The following is a 22323-nucleotide window of genomic DNA, read 5'->3' as shown; positions in this document are numbered from 1 at the left end:
CCCCGGAAACCCTGGCACGGGGAAGCTGATGGAGAGGGGAGGGCGAGGTGAATATGTCAGTTTATCCCAACACAAGCAGTGACCTGTTGGGTGGGGGGGGGCGGGAAATATTTGGGATGACTGAGCTGCTGGCCCTTTAAGGCTCCTGTAACAGGACACCTCTGGCCTCGCGCTTCCACTCTCCAGCCTGACTGTGTGTCCCCCTCCCTCCCCCTTCCCACGCTAGTCCCAGTTCAATCTGCTGAGCAGCACCATGGACCAGATGAGCAGCCGCGCGGCCTCGGCCAGCCCCTACACCCCGGAGCACGCCACCAGCGTGCCCACCCACTCGCCCTACGCGCAGCCCAGCTCCACCTTCGATACCATGTCGCCGGCACCGGCCATCCCCTCCAACACCGACTACCCCGGCCCCCACCACTTCGACGTCACCTTCCAGCAGTCCAGCACGGCCAAGTCCGCCACCTGGACGGTGAGTTGCGCCCTCGCTCCCAGGGGCATCTGCGGGGTGTGGGGTGGGAAGGGGCGATCGCCGCCGCCCCCACTGGCCGTCCGGGCAGCGAGGGAGGGAGGGCCGGCCAGGTGTCCGCACAGGGTTCCCGCCTGGCCCACCGCCGCGGGAGGAGCATCGGGCAGGAGGCGGGTCTGGGGCTGGGCAGTCTGGGCGTGCCCACCCCTCGGACGTGCGGCCAGAGCGGCCGGCCTCCGCGGGGCCCCAGAGGGGCAGACAAGGCTCCGCAGCAAGGTCCACGGGCCCACGGGGCGGAGGCAGACCACCGGCGTCCCTGCCCCGAGGTGGGGCTTGAATCCTGTCCTGGGTGAGCGGGACGCTCGGCTCGCTGGGCGGCCTCCTCCAGGTAGTGCCATGGGCAGGGAGGTCTGGAGTCTGGCGGTTGGCGGGCTGGGGCTTTGCCTGCCCTGACTCTGCGCTGTCATCTACGCGCATGGGTGAGAGACCGGGAAGCCAGGGGTGGGGGGTCCACAGCGCTGCGGACTCAGGTCTCGCCTCGCCCCCTGTGCCCGCCCTGTGCTCGCCCTGCGCTCCGCAGCATTCTGGCCCCTGGTGGGGATTTCGCCGACTTGGATGACGGCCGCGCACCCGTGGCCTCCGCGGGGTGCTCTGAGTTTACGCTGACTCTTGAGATGGCCCAGCGACCCCCAAGGTAGAATCTGTGACCGTCCCATTTTACAGCCCAGGCCACAGGCTGCGGAGGGGAGGGGAAGCAGCTCGCTCAGAGTGACGCAGGCAGTAAGTGCTCGCCGGGACCCCGCGGCCGGGCTTCCGGGTTTGGGGGCTCTAGCTTCCTAACCACAGTGCAGCTGGGAGAGGACAGGGCTGCCGGACATGCCCGCAGGGGCAGGGGCTCTGCAGGGGCGCTGCGACCCCGGGACAGACCACAGGCTCCCCTCTGAGGGTAGGGCACGGAGGGCATTGCGGGAAAGGCAGCCCCGGGTGCACTCCAGGTCTCCTGCCCGCACGCAAGAAGAGGACAGTGAGCCTTGCCTGGCACCTGCCCTGGGGACGCCTAGCAGGTCCTGGCCGTGAGGGAGCATCACCCCCTCCAGGGAACAGCAGTTTCGTGGTCTCCCCCAGCCCCTGGAAACAGAGAAGTCCACGCAGGGTGGCCGAGCACCAAGCAGGTGACCCCGAGGCTCTGCCGCTTTAATAATGGGGTCTCACGATCCCCACTGCCCCCTGGCCAGGTTGTGGTTTTCCCACACTCCTGGGGGGCCGGAGGGGGTGTGGATCCACAGGGAGACGGGTCCGGCTCTCTGCAGGGGCCAGTCCTGGTCTGGGATCCAAGGCACAGCGCCCCTGCGGCTGTCTCTGGTTCTCGCTCTGGCTGTGGGCCCCCAGCCGCTGACCCATCGCTGGCTGCCCTGAGCTGGTACCTTGTCCTCACTCGTGAAGCCTTCCTGCAGTGCTCCTTGTTGTTCCTTAGAGGGGATGTTGTCTCTGCAGCACAGGCCAGCGCAGTATGAGCAGTGCGTCACATCAGTATTTCCTTAGCAGCAGGGCTGGGGATGGGGTGCCCTAGAGCTGGTCCTCCTGGGTGAGGTCGTTGGGCAGCAGCTGTCCCTGCTGGAGGAGTCTCTTATTTCCTGTGGGGTCCTGGGGTCCTGGTCCCCTGACCCCAGATTTGAGGTTTGGCTGTGTGACTGTGAGCCAGGTCAGGAGGCGCCTGAGACATCCCACCCTTGCACACCTATGGCGACAGGAGGCTCACTCCCTCCCCTCTCCCATGTTCATACTGTTCCCTAAGCCCTTTCTCTGGCCTCTCAGGCGAGGGTCCCAACCCCTCCCGCACCAATACTGTCACCAAGGCCTGAGCTGCCGGACCCCTAGGAATCTTGACAAGCCTTGGGGGGGGGGGGTCCTGGCTCTCTTTCTCTCTGCTGTTTGAGGATGCTGGTGGGGTCTCTGCAGTGTCTTGGGGGACTTGGAGTGGCTTAGATGGTCTGAGCTGGTCCTCAGGGAGAGACAGGAGCTGCCCCTGTGCTGACTGTCCCCGCACCACCCGCCTGGGGCCTCTGCCAACCGCCCCCCCAGTTGCTTCCACCTTTCCTGTCAGAGGTGCAGCGTCAGGTCTAGAGGGCCCATGGCGGGTCACAGTCATCCGGCCCCACATGGCCCCATGGAGTGGTCCGTCCTGGCCAGCCAGACAGGGCGGGGGTGGGGGGACGGGCAGGGGAAGGCTCCCCTGTGCTCAGCAGCTCCGACCACCCCTCACCCCACCCCCTGCCTGGGCCCCCTGCTCTCTGGCAGCTGTGCTGGGGGGGTTGCTGCTGGCCCGCCCGGTTCCCCTCCCCAGCCCCCATCAGTGCAGGGGGTGCAGGTGGGACAGACATTGATAATGAGATTTTTGGCACCTTGGCTCTCTGGGAGCAGACCCCCCGCAGGCTCCTTTCCCTGCCTGGGGAGGGGGCGGGCGGGCTCACGGTGCAGGGTGGGGACTGCGGGCAGCCCGCCTGCTCACAGCTCTGGGGGTCCGGCTGTGCAAGCGCTGCCCAGACTTGCTTCCCGGGCGTGCTGTCTGGGCCTCCGCACCACGCCATGCGTGGCCCCCGCCATGCCGGCCGGCTGGTAACTGATAGATAATTCATATTTTTCTCAAGTACAATTCCAAACTGACTGTTGCCTTCACTCCTCTCCTCGTTCGGGAAAAACGCCCTCACCAGTCCCCACGGGATCACAGCTGTTAATGGGGTCTTTGGCTTCTGCCTGGCGAGCCCCCCCGGCGAGTGCCCCAGCCCCGGGTGGTCCCTCTGCCCCCAGATCTCACATGCGCGCTCCTTGGGCACCGAGGGGAGCCCTGTGCTCACAGGCGTGTGCGCGCACACGGATGCTCACACACGTGCACAGTTGCGCGTGCTTCATGCACACACACGTGTGCACGTGTGCAGGCCTCTGGCCGCGGCCCAGGGTGACAATGCCCCCTCCCCCACGGGAGGCCAGGACGGGTGGACGGGCGTAACCGAGCAGCGGGGGGGGGGGGGGGGGTGTTCAGCCCCCAAGATTCTAAACCGGGGACCAGGGACCGGACGTGGTGGGAGTGTGGCTGGTAGGGCCCAGGCCCCAGATCTGCTGTGGTCTGAAAATGGGCTGTAGCCTGAGGGGTCAGTGGGGACAAGTGCCCTGGGTCCTGGGACCACTGTGAGCAGGGCCCGGAGCCTGGGGAGCGCCCCACACGTGGCTGCTCTTGAGTCACCTGGCCGGGGCTTGTCCTGTGTCAGGGGCTTTGGGGTTCTGGGGGCGTCAGGGGGAGACACACGCTGGGAGGTTAGGGCTGCGGGTGGGGGCTGGCTCCCCTGGGCACTGATGCTCTTTGGCCTGGTGGGCGGTGGAGCCCGGCCAGGGATGGCAGTGTTCATGCCTTTGTCCCTGTCCCCAAGCCCAGCACACTCCAGCCTGGCCCCTGGGCCCTGACGGCCAGGCCCGTCTTGGGCCCCCCCAGCCCAGGGATTGGCAATGACACGGCTGGCCGGTCCCAGGAGTCCCAAGGAGCAGCCCAATGAGAGGGACATCTGGATGCTGTCCAGCCCAGCTCCATCTCCTCCAGCTCCTAGGCTGGGCCTTGCCAGGGGAGGGGACTGTCCTTGGGGTTTGATAGGCTTGGGAGGGGGCTCTCAGGTCAGCCAAGAGGCTTGGTATGGCTGGAGCCCTGGCCCAGCCGAGCAGTGTGAGGCAGGCCAGTGAGGGTGTACGCGGGCGTGAGGGCTCAGTGAGTCCCAGGGGGCCCACACAGCCCACACAGCCCGCCAGCCTGGACACAACCCCCTGAATGACCTCCAGCTGCCCCACACATGACCGTGGGCGAGTGCCAGTCCGTCTGTCCTGGGGGAGAGCCAGCGCACACAGGGTGAGCGCCACCCTCCTGGCCGGGGAGGGTCCTATGGAAGGCAGGCGGGGGGCACAAAGTGCGCGGGGTTCCTGGTAGAATGTGGCTGAGTCAACACTAATGGATTCGGGAGAAAACTTTCCAGCCCCTCGGAGGTTTGCAAGCAGGAAAATAATAGTGGAGGTGTCCCAACACGATCACGGTATCAATTGCGTTATCCTAAAAGTTTATGGAATGCATAAGTGGAATTAATACCTTTTACTGGCACCAGAAGCAATTACGCGTATTTAAGGCCGGGGAAGAGCTCTAACAGTGTCTATTGTGGAGACGAAACGAGGAGTAAGCCGGGGAAATTGCAGTGATTGCTTGCATTGTGGGGAGCTCCCGAGGCGGACCCGCTTCCTGCAGCCTGGCCTGAGCCGGGCGTCACCTCTTCTCTCTCCGACCTCTGCAGCTGGAGCCCCAAGTCACAGAAGTTGGCCTTGGAGGCCCCACTCCCTGAGCCTCAGGGAGTCCCAGGGGCTGAGGGGTGCACCCAGGGCGGCCTCCACCTTCCCCCACCTGGGCTCTTGTAGGGGGTGCGAGGGAGAGCCCCCTGGGGGGGTAGGAGTCCATGGGTTTGGATGCAATCAGTGTTTTATGAAGAATCCTATTTTCTGGGACTCGTTCCCAAAATGGGTACGGCTCCACAGATTCTAGAATGTCCGTCTGGCGGTGCTGACTGTGGTGGAGCCAGGCTGTCACCCCCACCCCCCACCCGTGCGCGGGAGAGGGCCGCCCTCCCAGCAGCCATGATGCTGAGGACACCAAGGCTCAGGAAAGGCAGGAGGCGCGGGCGTCCTGAGCCCTGGCTTTCGTCAAGCAGCCGGTGGGGGGAGGCCATCTATGCACCCCCGTGAGTGTAGGGGTGCTCCGGGATGCCCCGGGACCCCAGGGAGCTGCTGGGAAGAGAGGCTGACCCTCGGAGGCCCAGAGCTCCCGGGGCCCCAGGTGCCTGGATTCCTGTTTGCCAATGAGTGAGTGACAACTCCCACCACAGGGGAGAGTCGGCCACCCGCCGTCGCTGCCGCTACTGATTGACAAATGACCATCCCTCAAGAGCGCTTTATGGTTAGAACACTCCCGGCTGACCAGCAGAGCAAGAAGGAGGGGCTGGGGCTGGGATTCGGGAGCGACCCAGGACTGGCCCCTCCCCGCCTCCCCCTGCGCATCTCCCCGGCCTGGCCCCCCACCCGGGGTCAGTAGCCCCTTTATGGGGGGAAGCGTCTCCTGGGCATCCTGCACCTGCGGCCCTGTGCGGCTCTGGGTGAGGGTCTCCGCTGACCAGCCAGTGGAACTTTTCCGTGGTCAGTTGTGGGGGAAATCTGTGTCAGGATTTTCTCAGATCCCAAACTTGGAAGCCAAGCTCAAGTTCACGGACCCCAGGTCTCAGAATTCCCATGGCCACACCCCCTGGCCTCCAGGTGAAGCCCCCTGGCGGCACCTGGGCTTTGTCCAGGCAGCCCCAGGAAGAGGAGGGGCAGAAATTCTAGGGTGTCAGAACTGGAAAGAGGAGCAGCTCCCTTGAGGGGGGGGCAGTGTGCGTAAGCCCCCCCGCCCCCCCCCAGGCGGGCCGCAGGGCTGTGATGCTCCTGTTAGGGCAGGAGAGCCCCCTTGGAAAAGTGACTAGCACTCCGGCTTCAGTGAAGTGGACATTCAGAGGTTGTTGGGGGGCCCCGCAGTGGCCTAAAGCCCAGGGTCTCCCGAGGATCGCAGACCTGCCTCCTCCACCGTGGCCATGTGCCCCGGGGTGCAGCACCCTCTCCCCATTCCTCATGGGGGGGATGAAATGAGGCCACGTGGGCACCGGGAGCCACTGCCCTCCGCAGGGGGATCAGATGTTTAGGAGCCAAAACTCTCCTTGCCCCACGTACTTCGCTGGATATTTACAAGTTTCAGTGAAAACTTCTGATTCCAGCCAACGGTTGCCTTAAGAGCTGGAAAATGATACCCACCCCCCACCGCCCCCGCCGCCACGTGTCCAGGGTGTCCCGGAGCTCACTAGAGATGCAGTGGGTTCCTCTGCTGCTGGCTGAGAGTGGAGTTTATTTAGAGTGAAGAAACTAAGTGCACCGCTCCCTGGCCGGAGGGCACATGTTAACTGAGGTCCGGAACCGGAGACGTACCTGTAGCTTCCAGGGCAGAAAGATCAGAGGCAGGAGAGCCTGTGCTCGGGACTCCTGGCTGACACGGCTCTCAGGCCCATCCTGAGCACCTGCCCCCCCTGTGGCCACAGCCTGGCCAGCTTCCCCCCCCTCCCAAGCCAGCTGCAGCTGGGCCAGCTCCAGCCCCAGGCCATCTGGAAGCTTCAGGGCACTGGGGGAAGGAGCTAGCCCATCGTGCCTGCGCTCACCAGGCCAGCCGTGGTGTCTGGAACGGTGTGCCCACAGGCGGAGGATCCAGGACTGTCCTTTGAGCAGAAGATGCTGCTGACCCCAGCACCCCGCCCAGGTGGGCTGACCTTTATGATCACTGCATGGACAAGGCCAAGCCTGCTCAAAAGGCCACAAGTCAGGTGGGGGTGAGGGCCATAGGGGGCTCTTTCTCCTGGCAATCGAGGGGACGCTCTGCGGCGAGCAGAGCCCTGTGGTTGGCCAGCCTCCCTGCTCTGTCCCCGTGCCGTGCAGCGATGTGGGCTGGCTCTCAGCCCTGCCTGCTGGGGCCTTGCCAGAGCGTGTTCCCCACCAGGCCAACCAGTGGTGTCTGCCTTCTCCAGGAAGCCGGGACAGACAGGCATGGGCTCTCCAGCTGGCAAAGTTCATGGGCAGAGGAACTGGTGTTTGGACCTGGCCGAGCGGATCTTGGTGCTTCAGATGCAGGGGAGATTTGTGCCCTTGGAGCAGGAGGGTGGCTCCCGGTGGGAGTGCCGGCGCTCTCTGCAAGCCCAGCTGTGTCCCCAGAGGCATATCCTGCTTACCCACTCCATCCCCAAGGTCCCCTCCTCGAGGTCCAGGGGAGGCCGGATGGCAGGCCTGGGTTACAGAATAAGGACCGGATGGAGGCCCAGAGTTTCCCACACTGCCCGGCCCAGGTCACTGAGGCCAAGGGCAGGTCCCCACCCACTGGTCCCCTTGCCCCTGACCCGAAGCATGTCACATCTGGCACCCATGTCCTTGCTTTGTCCCCCTGTATGCCTCTTTGAGTCTTCCTGGACCCGGTTCAAGCCTGGTGGTGACAAAGGGAGCTTAGGGGTCCCAGTGGTGCTCCACCCCTGCTGAGCTGGCAGCTCTTGGAAGCGGCGCTCTGGTGACTGCATGACCTTGAGGGTGGAGACCATGTGTGCGTGGACCCGGTGCAGAGGAGGTGTGAGTCTGAGTGGTGGCCTCGAGGGTGGCCCTGGGGGCCCTGTGGAGAAACAGGGTCACTGCACCCCGTCTCGGGGCTCACTGTCTCCCAGTCTCTCCTGCAGCCCTCGCCGTGTCCCCAGACCCCCCGGGGCCCTCCCCTCCCCTCTGGGCCCACTGCATCGCCCACTGCCCAGGCTGCTGCTGTGGGCCTCCCCTCCCGACCCACCAGCCCCCTGGGCCTTCTTTCCCTCTGCACGGCAGACCTGGTGTCCATCCGCCTCTCTCCTGGGTCAGCTCCACGCACACGGCTGCCCACCCCCAATCTTAGCCCAGGACAGAAGCCACAGGGGGCTGTCCCTGCTGGCCTGCTGCCATGTGTATGACAAGGGACTGAGCAGGCCCAGGGCCCTGTGGCCTGGGGGTGCAGCTGAGAGGGGGACGCCCTCCTTCTCCCAGGGCACTTCCAGATCCCAAGAGTCCCAGGGCCCCCACCCTCTTGTTTGGGACCTGGCTCTAGGATGTGGTGGGGCAGGCTGCCTGGCTCCTGAGGGGTGTCCCCGCCAGCCCCAGGTCCACCTCTCCAGGTAGCAGCTTCTGGGAACGCCCCTGGACAGTGGTCAGGGTCACTGGACACCTGCAAAGCCTGTTTCTGCCTCCAGTTTATCCTTCTCTGGGCTCCCAGCGAGGGGAGCCCCCGCTGTCCAGTCTGTCAGCGGATGCATCTGTCCCCTCCCCCAGCCAGGAGCACGTGGGGATCACGGCAGCTTCTTCATCAGTCTGCGGGCACTGGCTGTGGCTGAGCTCCCCGGGGCCTCCGACCAGCAGGCCCGAGGCCAAGGTGGGGTGTTGGCTATAGGTTTCCTTGTGCCCGGACCCTCACTGCTTCCTGACCCTGGGTGCTCCGAAGTGGGCTGGGGTGATTGTTACAGGCTGGTAGCTTCCCTGTTGTCCTGCCCAGGGCTCCCTGACATGTATCAGAGCCCACCCCATGCTCCCAGCAGCCCTCCACGGGGTGGGGGAGGCCACAGGAGGGGGTGCAGCAGTGTGGCTGTGTTACCCCCCCCCCCGGGAGGCCCCTCCTTACCTGGAAGGAGAAAGGGACCCAGCAGGTCTGTCAATGGGGGCTGTGGGCCTAGGCTCCCTGTGGGTCTCGGGGGTCGCCCTGTGAACCCACAGAGCTTCTCTAGGGAGAGATGGGTCTGTGGCCTTGGATAGGTCCTCAGAGGGGCCCGTAACCAGAGAGAGGACAGAAATGTGCCCTGCACGCTCGCATGCACGCACGGGAAGCAGATAAAAGTGGGCTATAAAAAAAAAATCATTTAAAAAATAAAAGTGCCCCCCCCCCCCCCGCAGGCCCCATCTTCCAGAATCTGTTGTAACAGATTCGCCCAAGCTGGTTAACGGTATTTGCGGTTTGCAAGATGCTACACGTCCCTGGAAAATGACAGACAACTTATTATCACCTCCCCACTCTCCTCCTGTCCAAACCTGCCCGTGCCGGGCACCCAGCTGCTGGGGAGCGGGTGCGAGGAAATTAACAGCCACAGAGCCGCGGCGCCTGCCACCCGCCACCCCCGCCCAGCCCTGCCAGGCCCTGGGCTCCCAGCCAGACCCAGCCCATCGCGGACTGTGATGGGGGGAGGGAGGGGGAGGGTCCGAGTGGGGGAGGGCAGGGATGGGCATACACCAGCATTTGGGCAAACTGTTTCCTGCAAGCGCGGAGGAACACACGCATCCCGGAGCAGGCAAGTCCGGACGGCTCTGTGTCAACAGCCGAAGATAAATAAGATTTTATCAGCTCAGAATCTGTTGAAACACATCCATCTAGCGGTTCTAGGGAAGGAGAGGCAAGAGGGAGGGAGGGAAAGGAAGCGTCTTCGCGTAACCTTTTCTATAGAATAGATGGGACCCAGGAGTCTTCCTCCCCACCTGCCCAGGGCCTGGGGCCCAGGAGCTACGGGAGGAGGGACGGAGCTGGTGGAGCTGTAAGGGCTCATGCCCTCTTCAGCGCAGGCCCCCGCTCCTGCCCGTGTAGCCCAGTCAGATGCTCCAGGTATAGGCAGACCTCAGGCATCCCTCAGCGTAATGCTCAACCCCGAGCGCCCCAACGGTTGGGCTTCTGTGGGCTCAACCCCTTGCAGGAATGGGCCTGGCCGGTGCACGTGCCCAAGGCCACATTAGCAGCCAGCTGGGGGTGGACCTGGGCTGGGGACACCCCTGTGGGGAGCGGGGCCAGGCCCAAGGCTGGTGGTGGCCTTGCCAGGGACACAGAGGGAGGGAGCTGCGCGCACTCTCCTCGCCCACCCCAGGCGGCCCCGCGCTCACCGCCCAGCCCGCTCCCGCGCCGGTACCGCGGACAGCTCCCCGCGGCTCCTCCCCGGGGCGGGGCGCCCCCCGCCCGCCCGCCCGCCCGCCCCCCGCGCCACCGCGGGTTCCGCCGTTCCCCCCGCTCTCCCCGTCGCCCCGGGACCTCGGGCCCGACTCCTGACACGAAGAGCACCCCTGGGGCGCCCCCGCCCCGCTGGGCTGCAGGACCTCGAGAGGGGGGCTCGGAGCCCCGGGCTGCGCCTGGAGTCCTACTCCATCCCTGCTGGCTGGTGCGCCAAGGCGCCTGGCCCTTGCGGAGGGTGGGGGGAGGCTACAGACCCCATCTCGGGCTGCGGGGGGAGCAGGAGGTCGGGTGACTGACTGATGGGAGCCGCTGGTTGGTCGCTCTGGGGAGGGGATTGCAGGGTCTGCACGCCCCTGGGGGCACTCTCCACTGCTCACAGAGGGGCCAGGAACCATCTCACGTGGAAATGACCACGGCACACTAACAAGTCCACTGCGAAAACGGTCCAAGGGTATTAAGTGTAGTCAGTCACTGCGCCCCCTCCCCCGCCAAGCCTCCGAGAGGTTTGTCCAGTGGTTTACAGCCTCCCAGGGGCCAAGGACCAGAGCCAGATCTCAAAGGCCATTCTCCCACTGCTCACCCGTGACTATGACCTGCCCCTCCCAGGCCAGGCCTGTTTCTCAGCGTGTCTGCCCACCCCCACCCTCACTTAGGGACGAAGCAGGCCACCTCTCAGCCCCAGGTCACGTCACTCACTGGACACCTCTGCGGGCCCTCCTGGGGTCCCCGCTGACCCTGCAGGGGACGGGGATGCCCTCTGGAATGCACCAGCTGCCGCAGAAGGGCCGGGTCCCACTGGTCACCAGCTGAGGCCGGCCAGTACCAGGGCTGCGTGGCTTTTAGCTGTGAGCCTCCAGTAAGTCTAGATTCTTCTGCGGCTTGAAGGGGCTCTCAGCCCAGTTTCCAGTGAGTCTAGGGCCTGGCAGACAGTAGGCACTCAACAAACGCTTGCTGGCTTCACCGGGTCCTTAGTTGTGTTTGGGCCCCTGCAGTCCAGCCGAGGCTCATGGTTCCCTGTGGAGGCCTCCTCCACCAGGAAGACCCCCTGGGTGACTGCTCTTGTGCTGAGCCTCTCGGTGTGCCTCCAGGATGCTTGCTAGGCCATTCCCTGCCTGACACTCTACCTGCACGTTGTCTGAGGGTCAGGGACCAGTCCTGAAGCCTCACTTGTGGGCGGACCAGAGAGCTGGGTGCTGAACTGGCTGGCACCTAGTGCTTGCTTTGGGCTGGGCTGAGGCTGTTCTGGGCACAGTCCTTGGGGCAGGGTGCCCAGCTTATCCCCCACACTGCTGCTTTGGAGAGTGAAGTGGGAGCATATATACTGATGGGGACAGCAGAGGTCAGCGGTCACCCCCTGGGAAGCAGGACTGACCCCCACAACAACAAGCAGGGAGCCCCCCACTCCCCTTGTGGCCCCGAGCCCGCCCTTAGGCAGCCCTGTTTTCTGCTTTTCCCAGCAGTGCCTCACCCCCACCCGCAGGGCTGTGTGGGATCATTCTTTCCTGCATTTTAAACAGGTCTGGGAACTCTGCTTCCCCCACCAGAGGTGGGGGTCCCAGGTATGGGGTGGCAGGCGGCACTGGGCTCTGGGGACCCCGGTGAGTGGGGCACCTGTGAGGGGATGAACCCCAGGGGCATCCAGTTCCTGTCTGTGATGGGGGTGGGAAGGGTGCGTACTGAATTCTGCGCCACGGGAAAGTTGAACAGGGTCCGAGGACACCACTAGGGAGACCCCAGCCCACTTGTCCCCCAAGTCTCCTTGGACTCCACTCTGGGGACGGGTGAGTGTTTCTGGGACGGAGCCCCTGCCAGCTCATCAGGGGAGGGATGGCTCATACTGTGGGACCAAGGGCTTTGAGGGCCCTGGGGACCCCTCGTTCTCGGGCTGCAGGTCTGCCCCATCTCTATGTTTGCCACCCCTTGGTTTTTGTATACTTGCAGTTGCTGAAGGTATGAGTCCCTGAGGGCCCATGGTATCCCTTGATGGCCAGAGAGGGAGCTCTGGTGGCCGGTGGGGGCTTTACCTTTGCAGGATGAGGGTGTCAGGGCCCCCCAGCCTCCTTGGCAAAAGTGGGCTGAGACCAGCTCTGGCTCTGCCAGCCGCTCCGGCACCCGGCCTCAGTCGCCCTGACTATACCATGGTGGGTACAGTTCCTGCTGTGAGCCTGAGCCCCAGTCTGTGCTCCCCGGTCTGCTGCGATGCACCACGCGGTGGGGGCCAGACCCCAGCCGGACACCTGTCTGTAGCGGTGTCCCTGGTTCAGTACGGTTTCCCTGGCTGTACTGCGGTGGGGTGTGATGGGGCTCCCTCCAGGCTTTGTGGCTGGGATAACTCCAGGTCACTGGGGCTTTGTGGGGGGCATAGGGATTATGGGGTGGGGACGGGAAGTGTCCTGTGAGTCTGAGGACAGGAACACTGCCCACTGTGCCTCAGGGAAGGAGATATGAGGAGCACGGATGGGTCCCCAGAAGCCAGTCAACTTGAAACCAGTGGGCACCCCTGTGGCCACCATCAGGGTCACCTTTGAACTCATGAGAGCTGGCCAGGTCCTTAGGTGGGTGACGGGGTCCCCTGGGTGCTGATCCTCCCTGGGACAGGGTCCCAGGCTGCAGGGACCGGAGCTTTGAGGTCAGAGGGCCCCCCAAGCCAGTGGCCCATACCAGGCTGCAGAGCTCAACCCCTCAGACTTGCTGTTCTAGGGAGTTCCTTCCTGAAGCTTCGGTGCATAGGGGCACCCAGCCTATCTCACAATTACACGTTTCTCATCAAAATACCAGAAAAGCCTAACTCTGGGTTTTTAAAAACTGAGATGCAATGCTGCAAATCCCCTCCTTCCAACCACTGTGGGTCCCGGGGCTGAAGGTTGACGGTGGGAAGAGCTGGGCTTGGCGGGGCAGACCTGGCTCCCAGCCCCGCTCTCCGGCAGCAGCTCGCTTCCCCGGCCTTTACTGTCCTCACCCATAAGATGGACGTAACATGCTAACCTCTGCAGCCAGTGAGATCCAGACAGACAGCTCTCCCTGTGCCCAAACCGGCCAGGTGCTGCTGCGTGCATGGGGGGGTGCCCGGAGGGGGCACTGGAAGGACAGCTGGAGGCATCCAGCGACGGGCAAGCAGGTCGCCAGAGAGCTGGGGGCGGGATTCCTGACTGGGGGTGGGGGCGCGGCTGCGCCAGGGTGCTGAGTCGGGGCTAGGCCTGAACCCTGCCCCCCACCCCCACCAGTACTCCCCACTGCTGAAGAAGCTCTACTGCCAAATTGCCAAGACCTGCCCCATCCAGATCAAGGTGTCCGCCCCGCCGCCCCCAAGCACCATCGTCCGCGCCATGCCCGTCTACAAGAAGGCGGAGCACGTGACTGAGGTCGTGAAGCGCTGCCCCAACCATGAGCTCGGGCGGGACTTCAACGAAGGTGAGACCTCCAGGCCCCGTGCCCAGCGGCCAGTGCACCCTGGGAAGGGCCTCCTGGCTAGGGTGCGGCAGGGGGCGGGTGGTGTGGGCTCGGTGTCTCCCCTCCCCAGCCCCCTTCCGTCCCAGCGGTACCTGGGGCCTCGGGGGTGGGTGCCCACGGGACCGCGGGCTGCTGGCCTGAGTCCCCCCACCCCCGGAGGCCAGTGGGGCCGGCCCTGTGGTCCCCAGCTGGCTGCGACAGGGCTGGCCCGACCCTAGCTGGGCACCCCTCTGAAGCGGTGTCCCCTCGCGGCAGGACAGTCTGCTCCGGCCAGCCACCTCATCCGCGTGGAGGGCAACAATCTCTCGCAGTATGTGGATGACCCCGTCACGGGCAGGCAGAGTGTCATGGTTCCCTACGAGCCCCCGCAGGTAGGCGGGGGGAGCACTCAGGTCACCTCAGCCAGCCCCGCTGGCCCCAACATCTCCTGCCACGTAGCAAGCTCCTCGCCCTCCCCCGCCTGGCCCCCGGCACCCGGCACCCACTCTGACCACTTGTGTGCGGGTCTAGGTGGGACCCCCTCGGGCCCTCTCCGGCTGTGGGAGAGAGGCCGGTAGGGTGCACGCAGGGTCTGCAGGTGAGGGATGGGGCCAGAGTGGGAGGTGGGCGGGGTGGAGAGCCCCCCCCCCCAGGGCTCTGCTGTGACCCAAAGGCCGCAGAAGGTTCTGCTGAGGGCCCAGCTGGAGTGAAAAGCTGGGAGTGGAGTCAAGTGGGGGTGGGGGGCTGAGCAGGGATGGTGGGTTAGTGGTGGGATGGGGGCGGGGGCTGTGCCGCCGGCTTGGGCCCTGTGTGCCATGCTTCCCAGGGTGAGTGGGCAGAGTGAGCCTCCACCTTTCCTCTATCTGGCTCTGGCCCCCAGACCGCACTCAAACCCCATCCCTGTACCTGGCCCCCCACCCTGCCGGCCCTCCTTCCCCAGCCTACGCTCACCTGCCAGAGTCCGCCAGGAAAGCGGGGCTCTCCCGCCCCCTGGTGGCTGTCATGTGTCAGCAGTTTTGTGAAAGGCCGGGTTTGCCTATGCCAGCGACCGAGTTTTAGCTCCTGACCCAGGGAGACCATGACAACTGCCCATTTTGTGGTCCTGGGATGCCCAGGGGTCAAAAGTCCTGGGTTCATGCCTCAGCTGTCCACAGACTCCCTGGGAAACGGCCCGAGCTGAGATGGGGGTCCTCTCAGATGGCTCTGGTCCATCCCTCTGCCAGAGCCGTGCACCGTTCTGCCCGGGAGAGCCCACAGCAAGCAGAACACACATTTGTGCCCACAGAAACCTGTGCACCTGCCCGCCACCAACACCCAGCCTCCAGGGCTTGACCTCTAATCTGTGTTAGGGGAGATGGCTGGAGCAACCAGACCACAGGACTCTGCCTCCGAGAGCCAGCATGGTGCATGGCACTCCATGTGCTGCATGAATGGATGGATGGACGGGCAGGCGGATGCTTGGATGGTTTGGATGGGGGGATAAGTGCGTGCAGGTGGATGGATGGATGGATGAGTAGGTGGGTGGGTGGATGGAGGTGGGTGGATGGAAGTGGATGGATGGATGGATGGATGGGTGGACAGAAGGCAGATGCATGCAGGTGGTTGGACGAATGGCAGAGGACCACAGTGCAGGGGCTGCCCCACCTCATGCCTACCCAGAGTCAGGACCCAGCCCAGGAGCCCCCACCTCAGTGGTTTGGGGCCTGCATGCTGGCAGCACAACCATCCCCCCACCTCTCCTGTGTGCAGGTGGGGACAGAATTCACCACCATCCTGTACAACTTCATGTGCAACAGCAGCTGTGTGGGGGGCATGAACCGGCGGCCCATCCTCATCATCATCACCCTGGAGACCCGGGAGTGAGTCTGCTGGGCATGTGGGGTGGGGGAGGCTGGACTGGGGGCTTGGGGCCTTGCTGCTGGGGGCTGTGCATGAATCTGGGGCATGGTAAGGGATGGTGCTAGCCCTGGAGGTGAGTTTAAAGAGGGACAACCCCCCACCCCCACCCCAGGCTGCAGTGGCTACCTGAGCATGGGCTGGGCTTTGGGAGGACGGCAGGGGACCTGGTGTCCCAGAGTGGCTGGGAGCTCAGCCTTCATCCCCTGGCTCATCAAGACCCCCCTGTGTGAGGTGGGTTGGGAGGGTAAGCAGGGCTGGCAGGGCTGGGGGCAGGCCCCCGAGGCTCATGGTTCTGGCTGTGCCTCCCCCCGGCCCCCCGCCAGTGGACAGGTGCTGGGCCGCCGGTCCTTTGAGGGCCGCATCTGCGCCTGTCCTGGCCGAGACCGCAAAGCTGACGAAGACCACCACCGGGAGCAGCAGGCCCTGAGCGAGAGCGCTGCAAAGCATGGGGCGGCCAGCAAGCGTGGTGAGTGGCCCGGGCCGGGGCACAGGGGCGGGCCACGATGGCAGGCAGGGCTGGACCCCTCGGGGCGCGAGCCCGTGGCCGCCCCGGCTCCGGCTCCATCCAGCGCAGCCCTGCCCTGGGTCGGCCCCTCTTGAATGGGTTACTGGTCTTTGGCAGCTCACACCGGGTGGCGGGTATCCTGCCGGCCTGACCTGCGTGTGGCCTGCCTTCCCTTGCAGCCTTCAAACAGAGCCCCCCTGCCGTCCCTGCCCTGGGCACCAACGTGAAGAAGAGGCGGCACGGGGACGAGGACGTGTACTACATGCACGTGAGTGTCCTCTGTCTGCAGAGCCTGTGCTGGGGCAGCCGGGGGCAGGCGGGGAGTGGCCCTGGCGTGCTCAGAGCTGAGACCCTGGGCTCTGCAGGTGGCAGGGGGGGCACCCAGGAGAAGCAGCCCCCGGGCAGCCAGACTGCGGGGAAGTGACTCTGTGTGCTGCTTCCTGCCAAGCAGGAAGTCCCACTGAGACGGGGCGGGGAATGCAGACCCCTCCAGGGGACAGTGCGTCAGGGGTCATGGAATCCTGAAGTCTGTGACCCCAGGTTATAGGGCTGTCACCTGGGTCAGATGACCCACCAGCTTTGCTAGGACGGCTCTTCCGTTATGTAACCCTGATTCCAGAATGAGTCCCCGATCCTCAAAGCCTCGTGTTTGGCGGGTGCCCCCGCCCCAGCAGCCTGCGTGTGCAGAGCCCCGGGGACGGGAGGAACGGGGGGCGCTCCCCGGGCCCCAGACCTGCTCCAGGGGAAGAGGGGAGAAGCGGGGGGCTCCCTGCCGCAGGGTGCTCGGGAGCTCGGTTCAGGCCCCGAGACCCCCAGAGGGCCCGTGCAGAGGGTCCCCCTGTCTGTGCTCAGGTGCGGGGCCGAGAGAACTTTGAGATCCTGATGAAGGTCAAGGAGAGCCTGGAGCTGATGGAGCTGGTGCCGCAGCAGCTGGTCGACACGTACCGGCAGCAGCAGCAGCTCCTGCAGAGGCCGTGAGTGCGCCCCCGGCCGACCCCCACCGGGGCAGGCCCCAGGGCCCCCGCTCGGCGGCCCTCCCCTCCCACGGGGCCTCCTGAGTGTCCACTGACTGCAGGCGGGGGGTCAGCAGGCGGCCCCACTGGCGGATTCCAGCGGCGGGAGCTGGCTCTGACCTCCCTGCCGGAGGGAGGCCAGGGGCTGCCTGGCCCAGGTCTGGGTGGGAACGCGGGCGCGGAGGGAGGCCCCCAGCAGCGCGGGGCGTCGTGTGGAAATGACCAGGAGCTGTGGCTGTCTGAGCAGGAACCACCTGCAGCCTGCCTCCTACGGACCGGTCCTCTCGCCCATGAACAAAGCCCACGTGGCCGTCAACAAGCTGCCCTCCGTGAACCAGCTGGTGGGCCAGCCGCCCCCGCACAGCTCTGCGGCCGGGCCCAACCTGGGGCCTGTGGGTGAGTGGCCCGGGTTGGGGGGGTGCAGAATGGGCTGGGGAGGCACAGAGGGTAGGTCTGGCTGCAGACCCTGCTGCCCGGCTCGGGGCTCTCGATGACTGCCTCCCATCGGCAGCTCCTGTCCCCGGGCGGGAGGCACAGCCGCGGACAGTCCCCTCTGTCTGCTCCCCACCGTGGGGAGGTCTGCACCGTGCTAGCTTCCCGGCCGTGCGGAGTGGGGGACGCCCGACCCGGCTGGCCTTGACAGTCCAGCTTGCCCTCTCCTAGGCCCCGGGATTCTCAACAACCACGGCCACGCCCTGCCGACCAGCGGCGAGGTGAACAGCAGCCACGGCGCCCAGTCCATGGTCTCGGGGTCCCACTGCACCCCACCACCCCCCTACCACGCCGACCCCAGCCTGGTCAGGTGCGTGGGCTGTCCTGCCCGTCCTCAGGCACTCTGCTGCATGTCCGAGCATGGGTAGCGGCGGGGGGAGGTCAGGAGTGAGCACCCAGCAGGTGCTCGGGAGAAAGCACGAAACACGGGACTTCCTGGCGTGGCCACGGGCGGGCAGGGGCGCCAGGCCACACAGCTGAGCGCGTGCTTGGAAGTGAGAGCTGCTCCACCCCTGCCTTCTCCCCGCAGTTTCCTGACAGGACTGGGGTGTCCCAACTGCGTCGAGTACTTCACGTCCCAGGGCCTACAGAACATTTACCACCTGCAGAACCTGACGATAGAGGTAGGCGCCCTGCCCACAGGCCGGAGCCCAGCGCCCTGGCCCACTTTCGGGGCTCTGCTTCCTGCTCTCTCCGAGGGAGGGGGAGTGGGGAAATCTGGGAAAACCCTTCTTCCCGAGACCAAGCCCAACGTCCTCTCTCACGTCTGGCTTCCTATCGAGTCAGCTCTCGAGGCGCGGGTGCGGTCGGCTGCCCAGGCAGTGGCTGGATGGGACCCCCGCCGGGGCCCCTGGCAGTGGACTGCTCACGTGGACCCAGAGGCCCGGCTGCCTTTGATTTGGGGGACAGGCTGTTCCCAAAGCACAGAGAGTTGCCAAGGCCGAAAGGGTCTTGGAGCTGCTGCAGCTCTCCACTTACATGGGAAGAAACTGAGGCCCACAGAAGGCAAGACAGTGCCAGGCTAGAAGCAAATGGCCATGGCTCATCTCTGGGTCAGATAAGACACCAGCAGCGAGTCCCGCCTGAACTGTGACAGACGTCAGTTGCTCGCAGCCTCGGGCGACCTTGAGCTGTAATGCACGGTTGGCCAAGGGAAGCGCAAGCCTCGAGAGCCCTGAGACGCAGGGGCAGCCCCAGATCCCAGGGGGGTTCCAGCTCAGCGGCCGGGAGCCTCCCGAGCCCCTGCTCCCCAGCCTGGTGCTCGGCTCCCGCCCAGGGCTGCGGGCCCGTCGCAGGCGCTGGGGCCGGTCCCTGGGACGAACGCCCTCCCCCTCCCCTGTCCCCACCGACCCCTGCCAGGCTAGTTCAGTGCATGGTAAGTGCCCCTCACCCACGCGAGCCCTGTGCCTGGCATGGCGGGGGGAGGGCGCAGGGGCTCGACGATCTGCTCTGGTCCCCACGGGGCCTGCTGTGGAGGGGCGCAGTCCGCAGAGCCCAGGAATGGCTTCACCCCTACACGCACACGCCCGTTCTTGGCTCTGGTCACGGAAGGCCACGGTCTCACGCATGCAGCACTGGCTGCCCCTGCCCCTGCCCCGTCCACGGCTGGGGGTGAGGGGGCGCCGGGGCCGGGGCCGGGCCTCCTGACGGTGGCACGCCCGCGGCTCGTGCAGGACCTCGGCGCCCTGAAGATCCCGGACCAGTACCGGATGACCATCTGGAGGGGCCTGCAGGACCTGAAGCAGAGCCACGACTACGGCGCCCAGCAGCTGATCCGCTCCAGCAGCAATGCCTCGACCATCTCCATCGGCAGCTCGGGGGAGCTCCAGCGGCAGCGCGTCATGGAGGCCGTGCATTTCCGCGTGCGCCACACCATCACCATCCCCAACCGCGGGGCTCCGGCCGGGGGCGCGGGGCCTGACGAGTGGGCCGACTTCGGCTTCGACCTCCCGGACTGCAAGTCCCGAAAACAGTCCATCAAAGAGGAGTTCATGGAGAGCGAGATTCACTGAGGGGCCGGGGTTCGCAGGAGAGTGGGCGCGGGGGGCACGGTGCCGGGTCAGTGGCGGCGGCCAGGGCCCGGAGTCCCCGGGAAGCCGTGTTTGGTCTCCTCTCGCTTTTTGTCAGAGACTGCCGAGGGAGGCAGGACCCGGAGGCTATGCCCGGGGAAAAGGCCAGGTCCACCCTGCAGCACCCTGGAGGCGGGATTGCTGTGTCCGGGGACTGGAGCTGTGCCCGGGGGTGCCCCCGAGGGCCGGCGCCACCCACCCCCAAGGCCTCGTCCTCCTTAGGGCTCTGCTGCTCCCCAGCGAGGTCCTTCGGAATACAAGGGTCACCTCTGCTGATGGACTGCCAAAAAGTATTTCTCGAAGTCTTTTGGTTCCTGGCAATGAGCGGCCCTGGGATTGTATCTAAAGCATGTTTATTTTGGGGTCGATGCTTCAGACCCTGTCTCTGCTCAAGGCTGGGTCCCTCTGCTGGACTTGAGGGTCAGTCTGTCCCTCTCACTTCAAACCACTGCAGCTACCTTCCACTTCTGCCCAAAGAGGAAAGCCAGAACCTCCCTGGAATTGGAGGGGCCTAGGAAGGAGTGCGTTTGCCGCGTGTGCGGTCCCTCTTGGGAGGCAAGGACACTTCTGGTCAGTTGCCACCAGCCAACACCACTGGCCACAGCCGTCGGTGACCTTCTCGGCACAGACGTGGACAGCATGCTCATTAGACTACTGGAAATTGTCAATATTTGATAAAATGATACCCTTTGTACTTGGTGGGTCAGCTTTTATTTTATTTTTTGCTTTCATTCTTAACATTCCCTTCAGGGTTCAACCCGTCGGCATTCCTGGCTTCCCAGCAGAGGGCAAGCCAGGCAAGGGTCAGCTTCTCGCTCCCAGATGCCAGACGGGGCCGTGGAGGGGCAGGGCAGGTCCGCCCGCTGTCTGGCTGCGACGTTCTCCACTTGGGACAGCTCCGCTCCGTTGGCGACACTGGCAAATTGGGAGCAGGGCAGTGGGTCACCTTCCTCAGGGCCGTGGGGAGAGCCCTTCCCAGGCGGAGGGAGCACTCAGCAGGAAGGTGCACCCGTTGGGGCCCAGAGGAAGGCCCGGTGCTGGGAGGGCCCTCCTGGCCTCCTAGGGATGGCACTGAGGCAGGGGGCAGGGGTGCAAGCCGTCATGAGGCTCCCCAAGGCATCAGCGGGCTGGGGGCAGGCGTGGGGCCATTTTCATTTGCAAGGAACCTCATGAGCCCTTGGGGCAGCACACTGACAGACCGAGCGCACTGTCCAGGGCAGGACCCAGGGCCACAGAGAAATGCGGGCAATGGGTAACAAGGCAAACCACCTTGTTCCAGGCAGGCGGGATGAAGGGACAGCGGAGACTCGCCCTGCGTGCGGGCGTGTGGCGCTTCCCAAGCACAGCCCGCTCCCTCGCCGCACTGCGGAACGTGTGGGTCCTCTGCCGATGTCCCCACTGAGGCAGGTAAGCCTCCAGGCCACGGGGAAGGTGTAGACACAGCCTCAGCACCCTTTGGGTTTGTTCTCGTTGCCCTGGGCCCCCGAGGAGAAGCCTTCCTCTCTGGAGAAGGCAGGACGACTCTTCAGGCCGCGTGTTCAGAGGCGTCTGTTCAGAACTCCAGCTCCGTCCCTTTCCACGCTGCACGAAGAGTGGGTGCTAAAATGCCGGCTTCTTCTTCCATGTCAGCCCTGGGAAGAGGGAGTGGTGTTCCTCGCTGCATGGTGGTTCAGAGACTGGCCAGCAGGGGAAGGGAGCCCCAGTTGGCCTCGGGGCCATCTCCAGACCAGGACTTCACCCTGGAGAGTGGTGCCGTTCTCGTCCTCAGTCCACAGTGACGTGAAAGCATCGTTTGTGCTGTGAGCGCCGCGTCTGGGATGACGCGGCCATCCCTCCCCCTCCACCGTGCACCCAGGAGGGTCTGACCCCCAGCGGGGCTAACCCGGGGAAACAGAACCAGCTCGTTCCAACGGGCAGCAGGCTCTGCTCACTAGCCCAGAGGGGCTCCGTGTGCACGGGGATCTGCAGTCTCCCCAAGGTACGCGCTGCACTAGGGGCCCGCAGTGACGGGCCGCAGACTCAGGGCCACTGGGGGCCGTGTGCGGCTGCCCATGCCCCCCCCCCCCTCTCCCCTCCCCCCCCCCCCCCCCCCACCACACACACACCGCGAGGCTGGGGAAAGAAGTGCCCTGCTCGGCTGGTTTGCCAATGAGCAAATAGGCGAAGTCCTGCTTCTTGGGCTTCAAGGCTGGGCTAGACCCTGGCACTTGCTCCTGCAGCCACACGCTGGGACCCCCAGTGGTGCCCCCTTGTTCCACCTCAGGCACTAGGACCCATCCCCCAACTCCCACAGACCCGGCGGATGCGGGCAAGCCCAGGCCCCCCGGCTGTCTCCGAGGCGCGCTCCTGTGGGCCCGGGTCCAGCAGGAAATGCCACAGGGGCCCCCCCAGGTACCCTGGAAAGGGCTGGTGCAGGGCAGGCAGAGCCCCGAACATCGAGGGGGAGGGAGGAGGTCGTCCTCCCGTGGGGGCCCCAGGCTGCGCACGCGGTCCTGGAGCCTTTCTCCCACTGTGCTGGAGGGTGAGCGCCTTTGGGGAGAACAAGCCACGAGAAACAACTGCGTAGAAACCCGGCCCTGCTTAGGAGAACCTGCAAACTGACAGGAGCAACGCTCCTGGTTTGAAACCCTGGTTCTACGGAACTCAAGAATCAAGAACGAATAAACCCTGAGGGTGTGGGGTTTTCCAGCGGTGAAGAGGTGGGAGGGAATGCTCTGGATGGGAAGCAGCCCGGAGAGTGAGATGGATCACGCGTCCACACCGACACCAGCCGGCCTGAGCTCAGGCCAGAAAGCGCGCTGCTGGGGGGGGGGGGGGCCTGTCCCGCCCCGCGCCCCTCGCTGCCCCCACAGGCTTGGCTG

General features: G+C 65.2%; 1 protein-coding gene across 3 annotated transcripts; it reads left to right on the top strand.

The window, feature by feature from the left end:
* Positions 1-238: 238 nt before the first annotated feature.
* Positions 239-19405, top strand: TP73 (tumor protein p73). 3 transcript variants are annotated; one of them, XM_032418673.1, is made up of 11 exons: positions 239-469; positions 13280-13466; positions 13761-13876; positions 15234-15343; positions 15707-15849; positions 16068-16156; positions 16741-16862; positions 17149-17297; positions 17565-17703; positions 17923-18016; positions 19067-19405. In XM_032418673.1, the coding sequence occupies exons 1-11, from the start codon at positions 254-256 to the stop codon at positions 19403-19405; spliced, it is 1704 nt and encodes a 567-aa protein (XP_032274564.1). In that variant the 5' UTR covers positions 239-253. The 3 variants fall into 3 exon arrangements, with proteins under 3 accessions (XP_032274564.1, XP_032274583.1, XP_032274573.1); XM_032418692.1 differs by lacking the exons at positions 17149-17297; positions 17565-17703; XM_032418682.1 differs by lacking the exons at positions 17149-17297; positions 17923-18016.
* Positions 19406-22323: the final 2918 nt, after the last annotated feature.

The sequence above is a fragment of the Phoca vitulina genome, unplaced genomic scaffold (assembly GCF_004348235.1).
Source record: "Phoca vitulina isolate PV1807 unplaced genomic scaffold, GSC_HSeal_1.0 scaffold2, whole genome shotgun sequence".
Lineage (NCBI taxonomy): Eukaryota > Metazoa > Chordata > Mammalia > Carnivora > Phocidae > Phoca > Phoca vitulina.
Note: the sequence above shows the minus strand (reverse complement) of the source record. Positions and strands in the feature narration are given on the sequence as shown.

Bases quoted from the DNA above. Each gene is read 5' to 3' on its own strand.
- TP73 (XM_032418673.1), top strand. From the start codon at position 254: ATGGACCAGATGAGCAGCCGCGCGGCCTCGGCCAGCCCCTACACCCCG. The intron at 13,467-13,760 runs GTGAGACCTCCA...CCCTCGCGGCAG, and splicing joins CGGGCGGGACTTCAACGAAG to GACAGTCTGCTCCGGCCAGC. The intron at 15,850-16,067 runs GTGAGTGGCCCG...CTTCCCTTGCAG, and splicing joins TGGGGCGGCCAGCAAGCGTG to CCTTCAAACAGAGCCCCCCT.